General features: G+C 40.7%; 1 protein-coding gene across 1 annotated transcript; it reads right to left on the reverse strand.

Annotated features, from left to right (window-relative positions):
• Positions 1-1062: 1062 nt before the first annotated feature.
• mios (missing oocyte, meiosis regulator, homolog (Drosophila)) lies at positions 1063-22314 on the reverse strand. The gene is made up of 10 exons (XM_007904773.2): positions 20936-22314; positions 17626-17724; positions 15969-16229; positions 13997-14166; positions 13316-13381; positions 11187-11345; positions 9602-9754; positions 5783-5987; positions 3776-3905; positions 1063-2303 (listed from the first exon to the last, which is right to left on the reverse strand). Exons 1-10 carry the CDS (start codon positions 22230-22232, stop codon positions 2207-2209), a joined length of 2637 nt encoding a protein of 878 aa, XP_007902964.1. The 5' UTR covers positions 22233-22314; the 3' UTR covers positions 1063-2206.
• Positions 22315-25229: the final 2915 nt, after the last annotated feature.

Here is a 25229-nt window from a genome sequence, read left to right on the forward strand (position 1 = left end):
ACTACTTTGATCTGCAATCTTACTCCCCTACCCGCTTCCTGCATGATCTCGGGTCTGTTTCATATTCCCTGCCCCTGCACCTTCCTCTGTGAAAGCAGCTGAACAAGTGCAAATTGTTTATAATTTAACTGTCAAAAATCTTTTATCAGATAGTCTGTCCTTATCGACAGATACTTTGTTTGATATGTGTCAGTACTTCAGAATTGGATAGAAATAACTTGCTTTTATATTGTGCCCTTCACACGGGGTAGGGTCCCAGAGCGCTTCACAGTGGCGAAGTCTGATCCGGTTATTTTTGGCCTTGAGAATGACTTGTGAATAGAAGGCGTTTTTTGCTTGAGGGAGCGGTGTTAAGTATGAAGATGCTACAGCTACAGCTGGCGGTGAACCGTGAGGCCGGTTTTGTGCCACCTGCGCTCAAGCAACCGGGTTTGGAATTTGAGGGCCTAGAGTTCACTGTTGTACCAGGACAAGCGGGTAAGCTTGGAGAAGGATCTGGGTCAGCTGGACAAGGGAATTGATGGTTGAGGAGAGGTGGTCGTTTAGCAGCTTGAAGGCTGCATTTGGATCACTGCAGGTGGAAGGCCAGAGGGAGAATGTCCAAGGATGACAGGGCGTTTGTGAGGGAATCGGGGGGGGGGGGGGGGGGAGCTTTTTTTCCATGGCTGAAAAAAGATAGCGGATGGCTTGGAGGAGGGGATGGGGATGCGGGAGAAGAATAAGGGGTCTGAGATGCCTTGTCCATGATGGACAGATCGGTGATGTCTAGGCCATGGGTGATGACAAGGTCGATGGGGTGGCCATGGTTGTGGGTTGGGAAGTTTTGGTGGAGGGTGAGGTTTAGGGTGGAGAGGAGGGCAGTGAAGTCAGGAGATGGGTCAGGAGCAGTTGAGGTGAAGGTTGAAATCGGCTATTATGAACAGCCGCGTTGTGCAGTGGGACAGGGATGAGAGAGGAGATATCCGCGGGAATAGAAAAGATTAGAAAAATTAACTGCACAAAACTAAGCAATTTACTTGGCCAGATTCTACTTCAGTAGAATGTAGACTGACTCTACTTGTATGTGATACAAATGCACACTTTTTATTTACACAGAAAATAAAACACCTTTGGTTAAAGGCACCCATTTACCAACCCTTGCCCCCCTCTCCACCACACACACTTAAAGCAGTTATCAGAAATGTTGATAAACAGAAAATGTAATGTTCACAAATCAAATCATGTGCAAGCTGGGTAACACTCTGCAGCTCCTTTTAAAGCAGATCACTGAATACTGCCTCCTACCTATTGCCAAATAACATGCTCTTCTAGGTTTCACTGTTGCTGCAGCTGGGCCATATCAAATATTATTAGTTTAATTGGTTTGATTAATCAGCTGCCGAAACAATTATTGCTTGAATGAGAGACAGGCTTTTCTTACGTCCATCAAGTGGTAATTAAAGGAAGTATTTTTACCGAATCCAGGACAACTATGGGCAATACTTCCCAAACATATTACAGGAGGGGAGATTAACGCAATCAGATGGTTTCGTATCAAGGCTATCTGTAACTTGTCTGAAGTATACACAAATCCCATTAATAACATTTGAGATTGTGAGAAATCAGCAAAAGGTACTTCCCCTTTCAGCAAAGGCAAATTATAGATACCTCAGTCATCAGTCTCCTTCCCCAAGTCACATTATATAGGCACAGCTTTCTTCTATATCAATTCTCATTTATTGGAATTGAAGACATTCAGATTAAAAAATATTGTTTAGGAGTCAATCTTAACAAGTGATTACCTCAGAAAATAAAACCTCACTAGTATTTTTCACTGATTTATCACTGGTGCCTACAGCTAAAATCGCCTGTAAAGCTAGAGACAGTAAACAATATTAGTTGAATGCTGATGGCAGATTCAAGGACTGTTCAGTATCACCTAGTGCATATTCTGGATAATTTTCAGAATTTCAAGATGGTCTCAGGAATGTCTTCAAATTAACTGGATCAGCCTTGAAACATGTCACACTAACAGACTAATTTCTGCTGCATCTCGATTATGTCAAGTACATCAAAACCATTCAGACATCAAATTGCTGAGCTGATGGAACAATTTATTTTCCCATTTCTTTGAAAGCTGCGGGTGACCTGTGTATGAGCAATAGATGTGAGCTTTGAGGAAAATAATTAGAAAGCAGTCTTTGTCTCCAAGGTTCTTCTCTCCAGTTTAGCTCTGGGATGTCTCTGCTGGGATTAGATTTCCTGTTGTGTCCAATTGCATACACTTACAGGTACATGCAGACACCGGGCATTCATTGTGATCCCTGTAAAACAAAATGCAAAAACAATTACCATATTGGTTGGATCAGGGCAGCTTTTTTCTAAAGTAGTGATGCACAGAAACTTGGACGATTACAAATAAACTCTAATTTGCGATACTGAGATGAAAACTGAATGTGTATCAAGGCACAGTTTTAATTCAATCTAAGAATAGAAAACCAATGAAACTAATAATATTTGATATGGGATATCAAGCCATAGTTTAATAGTTTAGCTCAATCCGTGAGGAAGATATGAGAAAACAAAAGAATAAGCACAAATAACAAAATATTTTTATGAAAAGGTGTGCACTATTGAGAAAATCTAAACCAGCTATACTATGATCATAAAGAACAAAGGGAGAAGTCACCTGGTAGTTGGGACATGACTCCAAAATAACCACAAGAGATGAAAAGAATGAAAATGAAATAAACTTGCTGTCATGGTTCACAGTTGAAAAATGGTCATTGGTAAGTACCAGAAGGAACCTGATAACAGTGGAAAAGTTCAGACCGCTGAAGGTGGACATTTTAGGACATTCAATGAATTGAATTTGTGCAGCTCTTATGAATCTAGCAAAAATAAATTTATGGAAATGTTAAAAAAGTAGCCGCGATCCTTCGGTTGGGAGTGTTTTAGTTTAGGGAGGCATTCGTTTGGAAAGCACGCAAGTGTGTGGTTCTTAGCAAAGGATATTGCTGGGGCTCAAACTTAATGGGACATCTTAATCCTCGCATTTGATATTGCGCCTTATCACATCTTCAAGATGTCTCAAAGCACTTCACACAATGTACTGTAAAGTGAATTGACTGTATATTTTGTGGGCAAAACGCAGCAGCCAATTGCACACAGCAGGTTCCACAAACAATCATGGATTGATTGACCTTTAAAAAGGGATTATTACCCCTTGAAAAGTGATCTGCGAATTGACTAACAACTGGGTTCCTACTTACTGCTAGGTAAACAGAAGCATGTGGAGTAAGGAAATTTGCCCAACTTAACCCACTTAAAATAAAACTGTAAATCATTATTAATTAATATACTATCCCAAATTATATCGATCAGGGTTAAAATTATGGATCTTAGGAAGTTTAATAAATAGCTGCAGAGCACTGAATGGAAAAGTAATGGAACTTCTCTTAATCAGCTCCATTAATGCCAAGATTATCTAGCAGAAAATTAAGTGATTAAAAGTAAAATTATTAAACCATAATGAGAAACTCAGCCAGCTAGCACAGACATGACAGTGTAAAAGGCCTTCTTCTGTGTTGTAAATTTCTATGGCTTAAATGGTCATTAAAACAAACAGTGCGAAGAATTTAACATTTATTCCTATGTGGTTGATTAAATGGGTCAATAAAATACACCCCATGCTGAAAATATTCTGGATTTAGCACAATTGAGCTATGATGCCTGGAGTTTATTGATTTTACCTGGATTATAAATCATTACAAATTATAGCCTCTAACCAACTTACTTGAACCAGCTGAGCATGTGACCAGCGTGACCTCCATGGCGACAGTTTTGGCACCAGGTAAACCAGTTGTTGAATTGAGCCAATTTTTTATCTTTGCTGAGGTCGACCTTTTCGTCAGACTTCCCAGTTCCTAATACAATAGAAGACATTCAAAATAAACCAGGTGAAAGGTATTGTGGAAACCGACTTTCAGATCTATTATAACAACAATAAATAACTTATACCTAAATATCATTATAAGGCAAAGCTTTAAAAGTACTGCTCTGGTTGCTCTTCACCCTTCCACCTCACCATTTTTCATTCAAAACATGAAGGCAACTAGATTTGGCAAAATTGTTCATACGCATCTTTGTATGTGTTTATGCACACATGATATATTAACTAAATATCATTGTCTTAAATATTCTTTTTCCCCCTTATTTATGTTTGTTATTAAAAGCCACAGTTTATAAAATATACAAAGCTTTATTTTTAATATTGTTTTATAAGAAAGGGAAGATCGGTTTTCATGAAGGGTCTGACGATTTATTTTGTTTGGGTGCAACCACACGAATGATGTCAAAACACACTAGAACTGTGTGGCTTCACTGTAAGAAACAAGGATGTTCATTGAACTAGTTTGCAAACATTTTCATGTAGGTCTGATGATTGTTTGTGATATTTGTTTAATCAAATAGAGAAAATCAATACAGAGCAATAACAGATGTATCATCACATCTACAATGCTAAATCCAATAGCATAGACTACTTATAATTAAATGAAGTTTAAAAAGAGTGTCTTAAAGTCAAATCAAGGTGATGTAGAAATGGATGCATTAAAGGATATGAGAGATAGAGCAGTGCAACAATATTCAATGGCTCTTTCTTATTCCATTTTCTTATTTTGCAAAATACCACAGCAGTTTATTAAACTGTTGTTGAATTTTTATTTTAGATATCATGTTCAAATAATAAATAAGTAATTTAATAATGCATTTTACATAGACGTCTCAAAGTGCTTCACAGAAATGACTGTAAAGTATAACGACTATTTTGTAGGTAAAACATTTTTTTTAGCAGTGGAGAAGGAAAATACATCAAAACATAACAGTACAAGATCTGGTGACTGTTAAACAGCAGTCCCATAGCAAGACAAAATCATAAATCATACAAGTGAATCTTTTGTAGTTTATCAATGTCACCTCAGTTAGATACATCAAGCATACTAAAACTTATGTTATTTATAATATCCACCTGTGGAGTTGACAGGTGGTTATCCATTCTGCTATTGGGTATGCTGGAGGTCAGCTATGATGAGAGTTGTCGTGCTAATGTTTTATTTTGCTGTATGTTAACAGCAGTAATATTATACGCATTAGTAAACAGTAAGGTAGAACAGCCTATCAGTATTTTCAGTATTATTCTTACATTGTTCATTTGAATTGAATATTTCTTTCTTCAAGCATTTCCTCTCCAGCTATAATAATAATAATAATCCTTGCATTTGGTATAGTGCTTTTCACGTCGCGAGGACGTCCCAAAGCACTTCACAGAACACATTGTAAAGTGAATTGACTGTATATTTGTGGGCGAACGCGGCAGCCAATTGCGCACAGCAATGTCCCACAAACAGTCGTAGATTGAAAATGACCAATTTATTATTGTTTTTGTTTGGAGGGATTATTATTAGGCTCTGTGTGGAGTAAGGAAACTTGCCCAAGGTTTCGCCCTCTGCCTGGAATTGAACTCAGGTCTCTCGCTTGCAAAGCGAGTGCTCTAACCACTGAGCTACAGGACTCCACAAATATAGCTATGCAATATAATTCCTTGGCCAGACAGAAGACCAGGAGAGCAGGCTTTGAACTCCTCCATACTTTACAATAAGACACATTTGCACCAAGATTTTCAAGGACCAAGATAATTATCACTGGTATTTTTGACAAACATTGGGTCAGAGGAGCCATGACTTTTGATTTCTACATCAAGAAAACTGTTGGAATAGGACTTGGTAACATGAAGAGGACTTACCTAGACAGCTTGAAACCGGTGTTCCCATATTGATGAGACAGAGGGCACAACGGGGTAGAGGCTTTCGACAACCTGGACAACTTGTGACCTTTGATTTGGTTGGGGAGCCACTAACACCGTATTGACTAAAACTTCGTCCCTGGTGTGGTATAGAAGAGCAGCTATACGATATGGTTTTTCCACAAAAGTTGCAACTCACAAACACCTGTAAAATAGGGCATTACCCAATGGTAAATAAAAAAATCACTGCTTTAATTTCCTAACACAGATTACCTGGCAGTCAACACTAAGATACTGCTGGAATGCGTTCCAGAAGATAAAAGTTATGTAACTGTATACTAATCTTTTCTAAGATTAGAACTACTCTCACATTTCTTTGGATTAAACCAGATGGTTTCACAAAAATTTCACTTGGCCCAGTCATGTTTGGCTTTTAGCCTTGATCTAATCATTACAAGCAGGCTCATGGCGAAAGTATGGTGAAGACTTAACTTCAAGAAAACTTGTTAAATTTCATGTACTTTATAGCTTGCTATGAGAAACAACAACATGCATTTATATAGCACACTTCATACAGGATAGAGTCTCAGAGCACTTAACAGTGGTGGAGCTGGACACTGAACCGGCAGGAGAGGGGAGATGATCGTAGGCATGATCAAAGAGGAAGGTTTTAGACGAGATCTAAAGACAGGCAATGAGGGGGCAAGGTGGAGGGATTGAGGCAGAGTTCAAGAGTTTGGGGGCACGGTGGCTGAAAGTATGGTCCCCAATGGTGGAGGAAGGGATGATGGACGTGCAGAAGGCTGAAGCTGGCTAAGCAAAGGGGTCAGAAGAGGACTAGATCAGAGAGGTGCCAGAGCACGAAATAATTTGTAAGCAAGTGTGAGGACTTTGAAATCAATCAGGTGGTGGAGCCTAGCAAGAACTGGATGATGGGGGCACAGAGTTTGGTACAGGTAAGGATATGGGTGGCAGCATTTTGAAGCAATTGGATTTTATGAGTGGTGGAGCTGGGAGACCGGTGAGGAGGGCAATAAAAAAAATCGAGGCTGGCGGTGACAAACGCATGGATACGAGTTTTCTTTTTGCTAGGTGCGAGTTATGGAGACAGGCGATGTAACAAAGCTGGAGGAAAGGGGTCCTGGTCAGGGACTGGATGTGGGGAAGGAAGGACACCTAGGTTACAGATGGGTTCAGTGATTCTGAAGAATAGGTCAGGGAAGTTAAGGAGGTTGGAGCCATAGGTGAGATGATGTTGACGGAAGTCAAGGAGGATGACTTCCATCTTGTCAAAATTCAGCTGCAGAAAGTTGGCACTCTTCCAGGCCTTGATGTCTGATAAGCAAGAGAACAGAACATCAGTGTACTTAGAGTTGCAGCTAGAGGAGGAAATATAGATTTGGGTGTCACCCGCATAACTTGTGAAAGTTGTTTGCTTGTCTGCAGATGTTATCAACGTTTTGAGGGGTAGCAGGATTGTTCCAGCAGAAAGGGACAGGTTGATCTGCCAGTAGGGGAGAGAAGTGTCAGTTGGGTAGGGCTGCATGGAGAGGGGATGGATCCAGCAGCTGGATGGGGAGGGGGAATGGATCGAGGGAGCAGGTGGTAGGTTTCATCTGATTGATAAGGATTTTGAGGGAGGAGGTAGAATTGGAGGCAAAGGAGTGTAGGGAGGGAGCAGTGATTGGGGCAGTCAAAGAGGAATTAAGGGTTCTAGAAGACATGGGCAGAGGGATGGAGATCAGGGGGAGGGGGGAATAAAAGGAAGCAGCCAAGTGGATGTGGTCCATTTTCGATGCCAAGAACTCCAGGATCACTTCGCATTTGGTATCCAAGGTGAGGATGGACAGTGCTTGGGGGAGGAGAGTGGGGTGAATATGTGATGGAAAACAGGAGTTTGGGATCGTTTTTGGCCTCCAGGATAGTGTTGGAGAGAGGTGGTAGGTTTGGAGATGTTCAGTTATCCAAATAGAGTTCCATGCATGCCATCTACACACAGAAATTCCTGTGTTTGGAAGGGAACACACCTCCTGCTTACCCAATTCCAGACAGCATCACAAAAGCCAAGGCTTAGGGACCACAGAGTGTGCAATAGAGTACTGCTGGAGTTTAACCAGTTAAAACTGCATAGCGTGCCATTGAGAGCACTGTCTCACAAGCTTTCTGTTGCTTGCCCAGCTAGGATCACCCTATCCACTAGGGCTTAGGTTGCATGGTTGCAAGCTAACTGGAGCTGTGTAGGAAAAATCCCTGCCCCTCCAAGTCCTAACGATTTAATAAGTTTGATTTAGGATACTATCAGGAGCAAAATGCTTCATTTACATTTTAAATAAAATCTGCTTATTGAACTTTTTTTTACTCAACTTAAATGTATTTGCACATTTTAATAAATTAGCATAAAGCATCCATGAAATATGTTTTTAAATATATCCTGATCAAAACATGTGTGTATTTCCAATGATTGATATAACATTCCTAGCAAAAATATACAAAATATTTTCTTTGAATTACAAAATTACGATATTTCTCAGTATTTGCCCTTGTTCTTCAAAAGCCCCTCACCAACTTTGTAAGAAAATTGACCTTTTTCTAAACCTTCCAACCAATTGCCATTAAATATTCAAACTACAGCATGAAATGTTCAAAGGCAGACATGCTCCAATGTGGAACAGCAAGGAGACATGTTACTCCTATGCCATCTTTTGGTAAAAATGTTAATTACATAAGACCTAATACAATCCCCAATGATTCAAAGCAATAACCATATCAGTGATGGAGATGGCATCAGATGTTTTACTGTCTTTGAACAATTTCATTATATATATATATAACCCTGGTATCTGTAATTCAAATAAAGGCAGCGAGTGCAGTAGCAGTTCCAATTGCAGCATTCAACAGATTCAAAGTGATGTTAAAACCAATTCAAATATCCTCTTTTTCGACTTCCAATGAGTGTACAAGTGAACTTATTTGCATACTATCCACTTTCATCTTAGGATTTTTGAAAGTCCTGATTTGTTATAATGGCAGTCTAAAAATGTTATGGTATCTTGCAGAAAAAAAGAGATTAAGCAGGTCTTTTGAAGGAAGTTTTCATCATGAACCATAGAATCTTATTTCATCCTTCTTTCACAATAATTATTGGACTTCATAAAAACTAAACCCCCTCCATGGACTAAATACGAAAACCGTATTACCATTGAATATTCAATAAGGTAGTATCTTGTCAAAATAGAACCAACATTCAGTACAAGAAAATGTCACTAATTTTTAAACCTTACCACTTAAAAAGCCAATGTCTAGGTATATTCATTTAAGGGAGAATCATTGTTTTGTTTATCCTTCATCAAATTATTTATTTTCAATACAGAATTAGATGGTAAATATGTTGTTAGGTGTAGATTAAAAGCATTAACAATCCCTTCCATAACTAATAATTCTAAATATTTTTAATTTGGGAGAAAGTTTTATGAACACGCATAAAACATTAGGGTCCATAAAACTTTTCGAGAATTATAATGACTATGATTTGAGAAAGGAAATACAGAGTTATACTAGATGAAGTAATAAGCATGCCTTTGGATTCAGTGAATCAGACGTGTACGTTTCATTGGTTTTGGAAATCAGTTTATAATTACATCCCTGAATAGCCCACCAGCACGGTCAGTCTTCACACCAGGATTTCTCCTCATACTGATGATGGCAATCAACTGAAAAAAGTTACCATTTGGTTGAAGTTCTTTTTTTAAAAAAAAACACATGGTCTTACTTTTATTTCAACTAACATGAGTTGTGTTGTTGAAGAAAAAGGCATTTTACCTGTGCAAGAGGTTTTGAACTTGGGTCCAATTTACTCCTATGGATGTCAAATTCTGCCCTTTTATGCCAAAATCTCCATGCATCCAGTAAGTTCCTATAGTTCTCAATCCAATACTGCACCCGGGGATCTTTAACAACATCATTTGGAGATCCCTGAGGATGTTAAACATACCAATAAGTTATTTTTAAACATTATTCACAAAGCACATATTTCAACTATGGCGTGTGACAAGTCTGTGACAATGGGTTCTATATTTAACTTGCAAAGCTTGTCTGACAGTCAGGGATAAAAGGTGCTCATTTTTTTAATTTGAAAAATGTTGAACAAAAATGTGGTGAGTTAACATCATTGCTGATTCACCAAACAATGGATTTTTAAAAAATCCTCTCAAACTCCCATAATGTTGAACTCTATTAGAACTCTTCTGCTCCAGTGAATACAACTCTATTTGTAAAAGAAACCCTTTCATCAATGCTATAACCTTTCATCCCCAATAAGATCTGTGAGTCGATGCTGCAACCTCTCTATGGCTTGATAGCCTTTTAATAAATAGGTCTATAATAGTACCAGAGGAAGCAAATAGCAAGTCTTGGCTACAGCTTTTAATGCTTCATCCCAAACCCATAGGAACTCTGCTTCAATGTGATCGTTATTTGTGACGCAGCAAACCTATTTGTGACTTAGATTACCAACATCACGTTAGATCCCCACTACCACAATGTAATATACAACATGCTGTAATATGCATTTTTAAAAATGTCTGAGAATGACCCAGGGAAGTTGTCTGCTTGGTTAAGTGGTTTGTAGTGGACAGACTGTCAACCCATCATGAACTAGCATCAATGGTGAATTAGAAACCTATCTGTAACTATTTTAAATTATAATAATAATCCTTGCATTTGATATAGCACTTTTCACATCTTCTCGAAGTCTCAAAGCACTTCGCAGAATATACTGTAAACTGAATTGAATATATTTGTGGGCGAAATGCGGCAGCCAATTGCACACAGCAGTGTCCCACAAACAGTTATGGATTGAGTGACCACATTTTTTTTTGATGTATTATTATCCCTGGAAAAACAATCTGCCAATCGACTAACAACCGGGTTCCTATTTACTGCTAGGTAAACAGAAGCGAGTGGAGTAAGGAAACTTGCTCAACATTTCGCCTTCCCAGGAATAGAACCCAGGTCTCTCGCTTGCGAGGCAAGTGCTCTAACCACTAAGTTACAGGACTCCAAATTATTATCTATTATTATAAATTATCTATTATTACCATTTTATACATCCCTTCTGATTTACATCCCTATTTTCTCAAGGGAGACAGAACTGTAGACTTGTGCTGTTCCACATCAGCTAATACTTAGTAGTAAACTCTCTCCTCACCACCCACCCCCGAAACGAGCTTTCACCAGGACCTATGCTGTTTGAGCTAACAACCCTTCCCTATGGGCGAGAAGAAGAAAATGATGTTTGAATGTAGGCCAAAGCTGGAATTTCAAATCAATAGATAGAACCAACACGTCACCTCTCGTGGAGTCTCACTCTTGATCCATAGTTAATGTTAATTTTTGTTCAACCTACCTGTAACATACAGAAGCTTGCCGTTTGCACATCACCTGTTCTGTCCACATAGCTCTCCATTAAGTCAACGCCATCTTTTGTCAAGCCTGTTAACAGGATCCCCTCCAGATTTCCAGCTTCTTTCATTTCATTCGTGAGCTTCTCAATATAACGAAGCAGCTATGTAGTGGATAATTTACATTTTTATTATTAGTTAATAATTTGGCATAAATTCCATTTATAAGAATATTTTAACAAAATGTAAAATTTTCCCATACATAAATTAAACTGTTGGATTAACATTGTTGCCCAGCGACCCATTTACCTAGTTAATCGCTACCTCACATTGTTGAGATATGGTGAGCAATAGTCAACCAAAGGTGGGCAGGGTAAGTGCAGTGGTAGGAGCTGTGGTGGAAAGAGTGGCTGATGAAGGCATGGGTGCAGTGCTAAAGGGACACAGGGAAGGAAGGAGACATTGTCTATCTTAGAGACAAAGACGTCCAGGGTCTATTCGCACTTGGCATTTGAAGCGAAGATAGAGGGTGACTGAAGGGGCGAGCGGAGGAGGTGACAAGTAGTGGAGAACGGGTGGGTTTGAAGACGGCCCTGGATTGTAGGGTGACAAGGGAACTGAAGGTAGAAGAGACACGATTGTTTAGCAGCTTGATGACTGCAGCAGAGTCACTGTAGGTGGAAGGCCAGAGGGAGAAAAGGTCCGAGGATGAGACGGCATTTGTGAGATACTCGGGAGGAAACTTTATCCAGGGACAGAAAGAGATGGTGGAGGGCTTGGTGAAGGGGAGGGGGGTGAGAAAGTGGTCAGAGATGTCCAAGATGGAGAGCTCAGAGATGACAAGGTCATGGGTGATGTCGAGATCGAGGGGAATGACCACGGTTGTGGGACAGAGAGTTTATGTGGAGGGAGATGATTAGGAAGGTGAGGATGGCACTGAAGTCAGAAGAGATAGGTCAGGAGTTAAGATGGGTTGAAATCACCCATGATGAGCAGGCTCTCAGTACTGAAGTAGAGGGATGAGAGGACATATCTGAGAAGAAGGAGCCAGGTGGGTTTTGGTGGGGCAGGGAGAGGGAGTAGACTAGGAGGATTTTGAAGGAAAGAAAGGAGAGGTGCTCAGAGGGGAAGGAGGCAGAGGATTAGGGGGATAAGATGAGGTTTGGGAGATGAGAGCCACCCCAACCCACTGCAACATTTCAGAGTGAGAAGAATCTCTGCTCCTGGAGATTGCTCTACCCACAAGTCAAGCCAATGAGCCAAATGGGCTGGTATGTGATTATCAGTTTCCTGGAGTACTGCGGACTTCACATCCAGGTCAGGAGCTGAGACCGCTACAGAGGAAAAACTCAATTTAACATTCTGTTGCCATGCACATAATCTTGAAGATCGATGGGAATGGCTTGCAGATTTGTTTCTCGGACTACGGGACGATTGAGAAGGTGGATGTAATCTGCGACCGCGATACTGGCAAGAAGCGTAGCTTCACCTGGAGTCAGCTCAGCTCCGAGCCTTGCCTCCCCCACTCCCCGGTAGGATAGTATCCATAGTCATTTAACTAAATTCTGGGGATTATTCATCTTCAGCATCCAAGACGTATATTGATAAAAATACATAATAAATATATACACACACACACACACACTCTCCTGTTATAAGGGGGTAGCTGAGGTCCATAAAACACCAACCTGCCTTATAATAGGGCTTGGACAGGCAGTCAGCATTTCTGCATTTACTTCACATGGCTGGCCACCATCTGTACTAAAAGTGGCCAATATCATCAGGTCACTGACATCATTACATTCCACTTTGTGCAGAAAACAGGAAGTGAAACTGTGGTAACCGACTCAGAAATCATCTATTTCTGTTTTCATCTTTAAAACAGAAACTGCCAGTGCGCTCCATGGGTGTTGGCAAGTTACACACATGTACAGTAAATCCCTCCATCAAGTCTCTTTATAATTCAGGGTTAGGATTTTAATCCCAAATAAATAAGGCTGTATAGCTAGTAACACCCATATAGAATTAAGAATTTCCATTCCCGCCAGTTACGTTCTCCCTTGAACTATCATGTTTGACTTTATACAGAGTAAATTTCAAAACATTTTAAGTTCACATTATTTGCTGCACTCACCTGGGTATCATTTAGAAACATGTTAGCGAAGGCAACTCGGTCACGTACAGCTACATTGCTCTCAAACTATAGACATGGATTTTAAAAAAATGGCATTACCATTTTGCAACAAAATTGGTTGACAAATCATATATTAAGAACGGTAAAACTCACATACGTTGTATCAGGCGTGACCATAACTGCACAAAGTCCAAATTGCAGACAAACTATAAATTGTAGAAAATCCGTTTTAATCAATAACCTACTCTGCACATGCATAATTTAATGCAGCTGGTAAGTGTGCATGCAGTCGTATGTCACTGTAGCCAGTGAGTGCATATGCAGTGACAGGTCAACACTACATTTTGTGCAATTCAACGAGTCTTGACCCATCACTGCATTCACACGTTACGGCAAGCATTGGAATCACATTGAATCGCGGGAAATTAAGTTTTTCTACAAATGCATCAATGAATCAAAACTGTTTCCCACGATTCAATGCCGGTAAATGTGCGAATAATGGATGGAGGGTAGGGGAGCGGCATTACAATTTAGAAAGTGATTAATACGAGTAGTATAAAGAAATCTAAAAGATTTTGATAGGAAACTGAATGGGACTCAGGCGATTATACGATTTATAAGGATAAGACATATGCGAGTTTTACTGTATAAACTCGCACTTCTGGGCAAAAGAAAACTTACCAGTACACCATCGTAAGCCCCTGGTTCACTTGTTAGAAAGGCAAACATGACACACAGATAAGGGTTATTTAGCTGCAGCCTCAGAGTGCTACACATTTCTCGCCATAGAGAATTCTTCTCATCTGTGTAGCCTGACAGTGCCATGGCTACAACATTCAGGTTCAAATCTCCTGCAATTGACAAAGGTTTGTTATTAAGCAATGGATGTATTCTTTCATTTTTTTAAAAAAAGAAAACTCCACAATATTCTTGAATATTCATTATCCTGACTTATATTTTCTCGCCAATGCAAATTCACCCCAAAATTTGAATGAACTGGATACTCATTTGATCGCTATTTGTGGGTTGCTGCTGGTGCAAAATAGCTGCCTACACAAGATTCACTTCACTTCAAAATAACCTCGTATAACACTTTAAGACATTTCTTTTACCTGAAAGGCTATATATAAATGCAAATTGTTTTAGCACTGAGCCGTGTAAACTGAGTGGAGAAGGCACTCCCAAAATGTAGGTCATTCCCCACGCACACAGCAGTATAGGTTTCAGGTGAATACAATACAATTTATATTTTTATAGCCCCTTTCATATCAGGCGGACGGATCAAAGCACTGCATACAAAGGCACAGCATTTTACAGCCTGACCTTGTAGGGTTTATTTAAGGTTCTGTGAAGGACACTCATTTTGTTTGTTTTAATGCTAATTTTGCATTTTAGAATATTTAAGCCTGTGTTTACCTAGCAGTAAGTAATATCAACCTCATCCCCTTCCTCCGAAGGGATTACACGTTCGATGCTAACAACAGGTGTACTTGAAACAAAGCATTGGAATCAAGGTTTATTACAAAATTATAGGTGATCAGTTCTACACAACTGTAAGGAGATGCAGTCGGATTCTCTGACGATTCTGCTTTCAATGATTGTTGGAAAATTCCCCTCCTAATATGTTTAATGCATGTTTACTACAAAAGCCTAAGAACCTAATAATCATAGAATTATACAGCACAGAAGGAAGCCATTCGGCCCTTCGTGTCTGCGCCAGCTCTGTGAAAAGAGCTATTCAAATCAATCCCACTCCACCGCTCTCTCCCCATAGCCCTACAAACTTGTCCTCCCCAAGTTATATAATAATAAATAATAATCCTTGCATTTGTCAACCTTATCCCCTTCCTTCGAAGGGATTACACGTTCGATACTAAACAACAGGTATACTTGAAACAAAGCAAAGGAATCAAGGTTTATTACAAAGTTATAGGTGACCAACTATAAGAAGATGCAGTCGGATCCCCTCCCCAAGTTATATAATAATAAATAATATGCCTTGAAAGAATGAAAACATTCTTTCAAGGTACTGAAGTTACTGAGATCAATGTCTAGGCTTTTTGCCAAGGACATCTTTATCTTTCCTTTGAGCTCTGTTGTCAAAGATGTTAGTTTCTCACATTTGATGTTAGCTTCTCTACTTTCACACTCTATGAAGCACACATTCCTGTGATAAGAGATTCTGATTACAGTAGAATGGTTCAGTAATAGAAGCAATATTAAATTTATCTGTGTGGTCCTCTGGGTTTCTGTGTTAATACTGTGGCTAACTGTTGCATTACTACTCTCAGAAAAACTATTTGCCAATTGACTAACAACCTACTTACTGCTAGGTAAACAGATGCGTGTGTAGAAAGGAAACTTGCCCAATGTTTCGCCCTGCTGGCAATCGAACCCAGGTCCTCTCACTTGCGAAGCAAGTGCTCTAACCACTGAGCTACAGGACTCTAGTCTCATAACATTAAATAAAGCATTTGTAATGTTGAAGCATATCAAAGATCTTCACAGGTAATTGCTGTCAAGAGTAGTGACTGTGTGATTGCAGGCAATGAGCACACAGCAGGCCCACAAACAGCCATGACATGAACGCCCAATTTATGCACAGTAATCACTTAACTAAAAAGTCACAAAAAAAATCAGATCTGCCACATACCTTTTCCCAAAGCAGCTCCCTTGTTGAGAATTTCAATAGCTCTTCGGATATCAAGGTTAAAAAGGGCAACAGCAGCAGCTCGTTCCCATTCTTCTCCTTGTTCTAATGAGCTGAGAAAGGGGGCTACATCGATCTCCGGACCTTTTTTTATCCAGCCACAAAGCTGCAGAGCGAGACATCTCTCCTCACTCTGATATCTGATAACATCCGTTTGCCGATCAGACCCAGTCCAACTGTGTTTGTAACCCTCAGTTTTTCTCTCTGTTGATGAAATGATCAAAAAAAAGTTGCAGTTTCACACAATTTTAACCTTTTCCACATGCATTGAGATGATATTCTGTACCAATGGGTCTTAAATGACTGACCTTTGGAGGCAGTGTTAAGCAAATCAAAGGTAAAGTTATTCCCATTGCCAAAATGGAAATAAGGCAGGAAATTTTTTTTGAAACATAAATTAAGAAAATAGATCCAGAGAAGCTATTAAAGTTAAATAAAAATAAGTAATGAGGAGAAGGCCAAGGAAAAGCAAGAGGCATCTGCTCTGAAAAAATGGAACTTCCCAGGATCGAAGGACACCACCATATTTCTGCTGTACATGATGGTCATAATTAAAAATTCTCATGACAACAATGTGGAAGATATGAATAATATCACACAGCAACATCTATCACCCATGATCTATGCTTAATAGATTCCAAATACCTGCACTGTTCAATTTCCTATTATAACTCAGCTGAATATTCTGTTACTTCACTAACCAAATTATATGAAGGCCCTACATGCCAAGAAAAGACAACAATTTTCTAGTACAATGTAACCCAGTATTTTTTCAGGCACTGGAGTTTTAATAATAGTCAAGCTTCATTTTGGGGGGGTCAAACAGACAGGTGATGTTACTCTCATGCTTAAGGCACAGTATCCGCTTTGATTGGTATGCAGAGTGTTAAGCAGCTGCTGCTGAAGCTCTGCACTTCCAAACAGTGGACCCATCACTCAATGGGTAGGAATGTGTGTCTTGACCTTCCAGCAAGAGGATGGAGGCATCTTACATCAAATTGGAGCTCTATTATACCTGACAACCGTGTTCTACTTGCAGATTATAATAAATGAAACGTCACAAGCTCGTCACACTATTTAGGATTTACAGGTATGACAAATATTGCAGAAAAAGATTACGTCTTTCATCAAATAATTTAGTGTTGATTCAGGTAATTGTTCAAGTGAAATAGAAACAGAATTATGAAAACTGAGTCAGATAATAGTACCAATTGAGAAACATTTTATACTTTTTTTGTATTTAATTATATCAGAAACAATTTTATTTCCTTAAAAGGGATTACAGGTCATCAAAAGAAAGTGATTAAAACAATTGTTATTTCTGACCTGTTACACGGGTATCTTTCTTTTATATATCACTGAACCATACAGTTACGTTTCCAGACACACTAGTAACTACCAGTAATTTATTTACTTTCTTCATAAAATCTAGGTTTTGCCCTTAAAGAACAAACAATTGAGTTAACTGAATCCAAATTGATTTTCAGACAATCTGAAACTGAACTCTGGGGTCAAAGTTGAGGCTGAGAATCCACACTATGTGCATCCATACTAAAGGAAAAATACAAATGTTTGGAAACACTAAGTAATTTGTACTTACCTGCACTTGATTTCACTATTGTTTTAATGCCAGAATATACCAGAGGTACTTTGTTTACAGATGGTTTCTGATCTGCATCTTCAGCATACTGTTTCATAAGTGATTGTAAATATAGGAAAGTAACACAAGAGAGACATTAAAAAGAGATTTAGCCTGTGCAGTTTATTTTCCCTGGTTTGATGGGAAATTGGCAGAATGAAAATTTATATACGATCTAACCACTGCTATCGAAATATTCAGTAATGTAGCCTTGAACTTTCTACGTACTTGCATCCAAATGTTCACTACACTAAACTGATAATCCTATACTTCAACATAAAACAAAACCACGGTCATCATTTCTCACCATAGCAGTGGAATACATCAGCCCCAAACCAGCTTAAGGTTACCAAATAGCTGGATCTGTTTATACTCACTCACGTGAATGCTGAAAAAGCAAAATAATAATAATAATAATAATCCTTGCATTTGATATAGCGCTTTTCACGTCGGGAGGACGTCCCAAAACGCTTCACAGAATATACTGTAAAGTGAATTGACTGTATATTTGTGGGCGAACGTGGCAGCCAATTGCGCACAGCAATGTCCCACAAACAGTCGTAGATTGAAAATGACCAATTTATTACTGTTTTGGGTTTTGGAGGGATTATTATTAGGCGTATGGAGTGACGAAACTTGCCCAAGGTTTCGCCCTGCCTGGAATTGAACTCAGATCTCTCGCTTGCAAAGCGAGTGCCCTAAACCACTGAGCTACAGGACTCCGTCCTGAAAACACAAAATCCTAGTAATCCACAACAGATTAACAATGTCAATGAAGGTCACACACAATTAATCTCTTTCAATGCTGATCAAATTACTATGCATTTTTGCTTTGTATTTCAACTCAACTAGTTACACCGTCCTAATACATTCCTGGACAACTGCTGTATTGAAATATGTACAGTTTTGCAGGAAAAAGAGCATTCAGGGATATTTCTGTAATTTTTAAAAATTAAAAAAAATGAAAACACAATTCTCTCTACTTTGTGGCCCTGAACATTGATTAATGGAAATGGATAAATACTGATGGTTAATCTCACATTCTGAGTTATACTCTATGGACAGCTGACTGAGGAAAACATTAATCAGCCCAGCATTGCTGAATGCTAGTCAGAGGATGAAAAGCATGAACATGAAAAAATTGAGACTGGTATTTCAAACCAGAACTCCCACCTGAACAGTTTTAAACACTTTGCATATCACGTCTTTTGTACTTCCAACATTTAATTTTCTAGCAATTGGTTGAAGTTTGTAGAGTGATAAAGAGTGATACAAACGTTTCCAGAGAAGTTTCACAACAGATTTCAGTAGATTGACTTGTCTGCCAAGAAACATTTCCTGAAACAAACCTCTGAGAATAATTAGTTACTTCCCTACTTTCAGTAAAAAGAAATGGGAGAACCCACATGTGCAGAACGCATACTGTAAATGTTTTTCTGCAAAATTTAAATCCACTATATTTACAACCCCAAATATGCTCCAATTCAAATAAGAAACAGATCAATCTCTATAAATTACCTTCCAAATTATTCAATGAAAATATTTTTGCAATATCATGTCTAAATATTCAATACTATATAACGTTTTAGATCAGAGGAAAACAGTAAAACCTGAGGGATATCTATGTACTTTTCATTTCCCATACACATTGAATTGGAACATTATTCAGAATCAAAAAACAATGTCAGAAATTTTGCAAAAATTCTAAACCTGCTTAAAAAACCTGCTCCTTGTTCAACATCCTGGTTGTAAAAAAAACCTGCTCAGGTAAACCACTGTTCCTCATTGAACCACAAATATTTACAGCGCAGAAGGAGGCAGTTAGCCCATCACGTCCATTCTGGCTCTTTGAAACTACAATCCAATCAGTTCCATTCACTTGCCTTTCCCCTGTACCCCTGCAAATTATGCCACATAGTGAGGCTCACCAGCCTTCCGAATCTTAGATCCCACTCCGATCCAATTAGAAAATCTAGTATTAGGCAGCAGTACCAAAATAAATCTTTTATATCTTCAAGTGACATTTTTTTTAAGTAGCTTAAATAAGACAAGTCTTCAGCCAGCTGAGAGGCGCTCTGAGACACTACTCATGTGAAGGGCACGATATAAACGCAAGCTGTTGTTATAGTTGTTTGCTCACTACAAAATTAGGAATTCATCTTCTCTTGTTTGGATTCTAAATATATTTTATGAGAGAAAATATTTTTCGAACTGAAAGTATAGCCCCTAAATTATAGTTTTATTTTAATACTAGGAATAATTTCAAACAATGTCTGCTGCGTCAATAACACAAAAGAATAACTTCTATCATTTGTGATACTGATTATATCAACAAATAGAATTTGGTTCAATAACGGATCAACTATTTAAACTTCTTAACCGGTAAGTTAGAATATGTGTAATCAGAACATTTAATGGTAATGCACTCTCCCTGCTCAGTGGGTTACTTAATAATTTAACACTGATAATGCTTGCATTTCATATAACAACTTATCCCATTGTTGAGACATCTCGAAATGCTTCACACAATAAGACTGTAAAGTGGTGTCATGTGCGTATTTTGTGGGTGAATGCAGCAGCCAATTTACACATAGCTATGTCTCACAGCCATGAATTGACCAATTTTATTTGGGGATTGTTGGCCATAACACCAGGGAAAATTCGTTTCTCTTTTCAAAGTGCCTCAGAATCTTTCACAGGGAGATGTGACCTCTGTTTAACGTCTCATCCGAAGGACGACAACTCCAACAATTTAGCACACCCCCAGCACAGTATTGGAGTGTCAGCACAGACTGTATATGGGTTGCAAATCCCGATATGGGGCTTGAATCGACAACCTTCTGGTCAGAGTGCTACCAACTGAGCTAGGCTGACACACAATCACCTGAATTTCCTGAAGTGACACATTTGATAGTCACCCGAGCACATCTGCCATTGTGATATATAATGCCTTGGAAATTGGCAGAGTCTGCACGAGCACTACTGATGCAATCACAATGGGCTGCCATTTTTTTTTAAAAAGACGTTAACAGGACTTTAAATTGATTTGCACATTACATATTTGGAATTCTGTTGTTATTTATGATAATTACAGCTCACAATCCCTCTAAAGCTAGAAAGGGAAAGCTTATTATTGTTACCATTAAAAAATGCCCAATAACTATGGTAAAACAAACTACATAACAAACCACAAAATATAATTTATATTGATATATAAACAATGTGTTGATACATTATTCTGCTGCTCAGAGGATTTTAACCAAAAGGATATAATGCAGAGTGTACCACAGTGATTTTAGCTGTGGATCATCACCACCAGCTAAAACATGGTTTCTCCACACCTGCTCTGTGTCAAGTCCATATCTCGATAGTGCCCGCTGTCTCATTTTGGTGGCAATATCCTTCTCTCCATAATTAGCTTCTCCCTCTTCACTGCAATGATACAAATGCCTCCCACATGCCCACATCAGAGATGTAGTAGGACTCCAAGCCAATGAAATTCGTTCAAAGACAGTAAAGTCTGACATTGTTCGATTAGATGTTACCACAACCATGCGGTTCTGATTAGTTGGATGCCAGGCAAATGAGGCAATGTAGTTATCACATGGCTGCACACTCCTTTCAATTATGGTGGGCTCGGTTTCATCCCCAATGGGTGTAGGGGTATGCTGCATATCATACAGGCGAATGATATTACTATCTCTAGTCAATGTAGCCAGTAAACCAGTTCTAGTTGGACACCAAGCTACTTTTGTAAGAGGCTTTGGTTGCTCAGTCAGGGTCAGCACTGGCTTTTCAAACTTTCGCAGGTCCCAGATCGCCACTTGACCTTCAAAGAAAGATGCCACACGATCATGAAAATGAGGGTCAACTGTTACTCCCTGGACAGCCTTTGTGTTCACAAACATCTTCTGGCTAGTATTTCTCAAGTCAAAAATTGCAAGATTGCGGTGCATGCCTGCCAACAGTAGCTTCTGGTCCCTTGGGAGCCAACAAAGGGAGAGGCATGCATCATTCTGTCCTAATTCATACAATGGCTTTGTTACAACAAGGCCAGCATCGGTGTCACCAGCAGAAAGACGCACTTTCTCTGCTGGCATAGCTATCTCTGGGGTATATTTGCTGCTAATATCCCAAATGAGTACTGAGAAATCTGCCCTGTGTTTGTCCAGACCAGCAGCAAGCCAGTTACTGTCAACAGGATTCCAAGCCAATGTGTTACACTGTCGAGCATGCTTCGGTACAAATTCCTTTCCAATTAAGTCTCTACATTTAGAATTCCGATCTTGACCAAGACTAGTGAGGACAACTCGTCCGTTGGCTTGACCAACAGCAAGCAAGCATTCTGGATCATACTTTGGATACCAAGCAACGCATTTCATATAGGGGGTATCTGAATTGATTGCCAGCAACGTGGCTGTGGTATCTTCTGAAAGCCGCAAGGAGCCTGCTTTAGCTTCTGAACTGCCTACTGATTCAGTACGATAAAGGCACAGCTCAGAGTCACACACAACAAATCTGTCTACATGGTGTGGTGCCCACAATATATCGGGCTTTGAGCCACTCATAGTTGACACCAAAGTGCACCAAACTTCATTCCAAACGAGCTGCTTGATCGAAGGGTGAAAGACACATCTCACTTTCAAGCGTCTGTAAAACAGAAAATTGTTTTTGTTTATAGAATGATAGTACAGTGTTCACAACACAGAAAAGCGATTTGTCAATATTGTGGTTAGGCTGGCTCCCTGAAAATGCTACGATTTTTTAAGTTGTATTTTCCTGTAGACCTTAATACTTCTCTTTTTCAAAGTACTTAATGCCAGTTATGCAACAATCAAATGTTTACCATTACAATATGCAGAACACTGAACGACTGAATCTAAATTACACCAGAAATAACATATACAGAACCTAATAACACACTGAATTTAGACCACTCAAATAACTGAATTGCAAAACATTTGTTCCTTCTTCCACTTTAAATTCTTTAAATTGGTCATTTTCAATCTACGACTGTTTGTGGGACATTGCTGTGCGCAATTGGCTGCCGCGTTCGCCCACAAATATACAGTCAATTCACTTTACAGTCTATTCTGTGAAGCGCTTTGGGACGTCCTCCTGACGTGAAAAGCGCTATATCAAATGCAAGGATTATTATTATTATTATTACCTGGGAACAGAGTACTTTGTCAAGTTCTAATCAGAAGCTTGAACTTTGTTACTACGTTAATCAGCATGTTACCACACAAATTTGCTTTTTATTAAATGATGAATTGTTACACAACTGCCACTTCAAGTTTCCTACATATAGACAAGTAATTCTCATTGAAAAATGTTTTTTTCCCAATTTTGTTCCTTTGGTCACTGAAGTTAATATTGTAAATGTCTAGCCTGTATACGCATAATACTGACCTCTGCTCTTTCACCCTGCAAATCAAAGCCAGGACCAGGCATCACTTTATAACTGCAGACTTCCAAATTATTAACCACTGCAACTTTATGTTGATAAGCTTCATTTAATAAGTACTACCACTAAATGTTTGTACTGCAGCATCACAGTTTAAGATCAAACTTAGACATATTCCAGAGAAGCATATTTCACAAAAAGCATCCTAAATGTACCAGCTACCCATCAGTATCCAAATGACCAATTTCATATGTGAGTCTAGACTTAGCATTAACAGTTTATTTTGATCACAAGTTGTAGGGTTACAGGGAGAATTAGTTGCCAAGCCAATCTTCTGGTCATATATACACTTTCCAGCAGCATTCTCTGGACAATGATCAAATAGTGAGAATGCGAGGTTTATCCCCCAAGACCCACAAACAGTTGCTACGCTACAGACTATTTCATCAATCACTGGTTTGGTGGAATTACTAAACCCGCATATCTTGAATGATCACTACCAGTGGTGAACCCAGAGTGTGAGGCCATTTCAATACAGTAGTACAGTACATACTTTGTTGATTCAGTTTCTCGTGACAATATCAGGACTCAACATACTGGCAATTTTGAATGCTGACCATTTTAGTCTTTAGAACGAAGGCGCACAAATGTGCCCAAAATGGACAAAAGCACTTAACAGGATTCACTGCAAATTGTAGTGACTGTATTTACAGTAAGATTCTATGATTTAAAATAATCAAAATTATAGATCACATGGATGTGTGTGTGCATGCATGTGTGGGTGCGGGTGCATGCATGGGCGCATGCGGGGTTTTGGGGACGGGCGGGTGCATCGGCGGGTGAGTACTGTTGGTGTCGGTGTGTGTGTTAACACCTGGGTTCAATTCCCGGCAGGGTGAAACCTTGGGCAAGTTTCCTTACTCCACACCCCTAATAATGGTGTGTGTGTTGGTTTTGGTGTTGGGGTGTGCGTGGGAGGGGTGGATGTGGGAGGAGGGTGTACGGTGGGGGTTGGTGTATGTGTGGGGGGGTGGTGTGTGTGGGGGGGGTGTATGTGGGGGGGTGTATATGGGGGGGGTTGGTGTGTATGTGTGGGGGGGGGTGTGTGCGGGGGGGGACTGGTGTGTGTGTGTGGGGGGGTTGGTGTGTGTGTATTTGTTTAGTGGGGGATGGGGTTGGTGTGTGTGTGTATTTGGTGGGGGGGTTGGTGTGTGTGTGTATGTATGTGGGGGGGTTGGTGTGTGTGTAGGGGGGTTGGTGTGTGTGTAGGGGGGTTGGTGTGTGTGTGGGGGGGTGTGGTGTGGGGGGCTGGTGGGGGGGGGGGCTGGTGTGGGGGGGTGGGCTGGTGATGTGGTGGGGGGCTGGTGGTGTGGGGGGGGGCTGGTGGTGTGGGGGGCTGGTGGTGTGTGGGGGGCTGTTGGGTGGTGGGGGGGGTGGTGTGTGGGGGGCTGGTGGTGTGTGGGGGGGGCTGGTGGTGTGTGGGGGGGGGGTGAGGCTGGTGGTGTGTGGGGGGGGGGACTGGTGTGTTGGGGGGGCTGGGTGTGGGGGGGGTTGGTGTGTGTGTGTGGGGGGGGCTGGTGGTGTGGGGGGGGGGGTTGGTGTGGGGGGGGGGCTGGTGTGGTGTGGGGGGGGGGTTGGTGTGTGTGGGGGGGGGCTGGTGTGTGTGGGGGGGGGCTGGTGTGGTGTGGGGGTTGGTGTGGGGGGGGTTGGTGTGGGGGGGGCTGGTGGTGTGTGGGGGGGGGGCTGGGTGGTGTGGGGGGGGGGGTTGGTGTGTGGGGGGGGGCTGGTGTGGTGTGGGGGTGGGGCTGGTGTGTGTGGGGGGGGCTGGTGTGTGTGGGGGGGGGCTGGTGTGTGTGGGGGGGTGGTGTGGTGGGGGGGGGTTGGTGTGGGGGGGGCTGGTGGGGTGGGGGGGGGGGTTGTGTGTGGGTGGGGGGGGTGGGGGGGGGGCTGGTGGTGTGGGGGGGGGGGGGCTGGGGTGGTGTGGGGGGGGGGGTTGGGTGTGGTGGGGGGGGGGGGTGGTGTGTGGGGTGAGGCTGGTGTGGTGTGGGGGGGAGGCTGGTGTGTGTGGGGGTGAGGCTGGTGTGTGTGGGGTGAGGCCGCACGGTGTGTGTGGGGTGAGGCCGCACGGTGTGTGTGGGGGGGTTGGTGTGGGGTGGGG

The sequence above is a fragment of the Callorhinchus milii genome, unplaced genomic scaffold, assembly GCF_018977255.1.
Source record: "Callorhinchus milii isolate IMCB2004 unplaced genomic scaffold, IMCB_Cmil_1.0 Scaffold2, whole genome shotgun sequence".
NCBI lineage: Eukaryota > Metazoa > Chordata > Chondrichthyes > Chimaeriformes > Callorhinchidae > Callorhinchus > Callorhinchus milii.

What these genes read in the sequence shown, in the direction of transcription:
- mios (XM_007904773.2), bottom strand. Translation starts at nt 22,232, where the DNA reads ATGAGTGGCTCAAAGCCCGATATATTGTGGGCACCACACCATGTAGAC. An exon ending in ACTGTGGTACACTCTGCATT is followed by an intron (nt 17,725 to 20,935) that starts ATATCCTTTTGG and finishes ATTTACAATCAC; the next exon opens with TTATGAAACAGTATGCTGAA. An exon ending in GGGAGCTGCTTTGGGAAAAG is followed by an intron (nt 14,167 to 15,968) that starts GTATGTGGCAGA and finishes TGTCAATTGCAG; the next exon opens with GAGATTTGAACCTGAATGTT.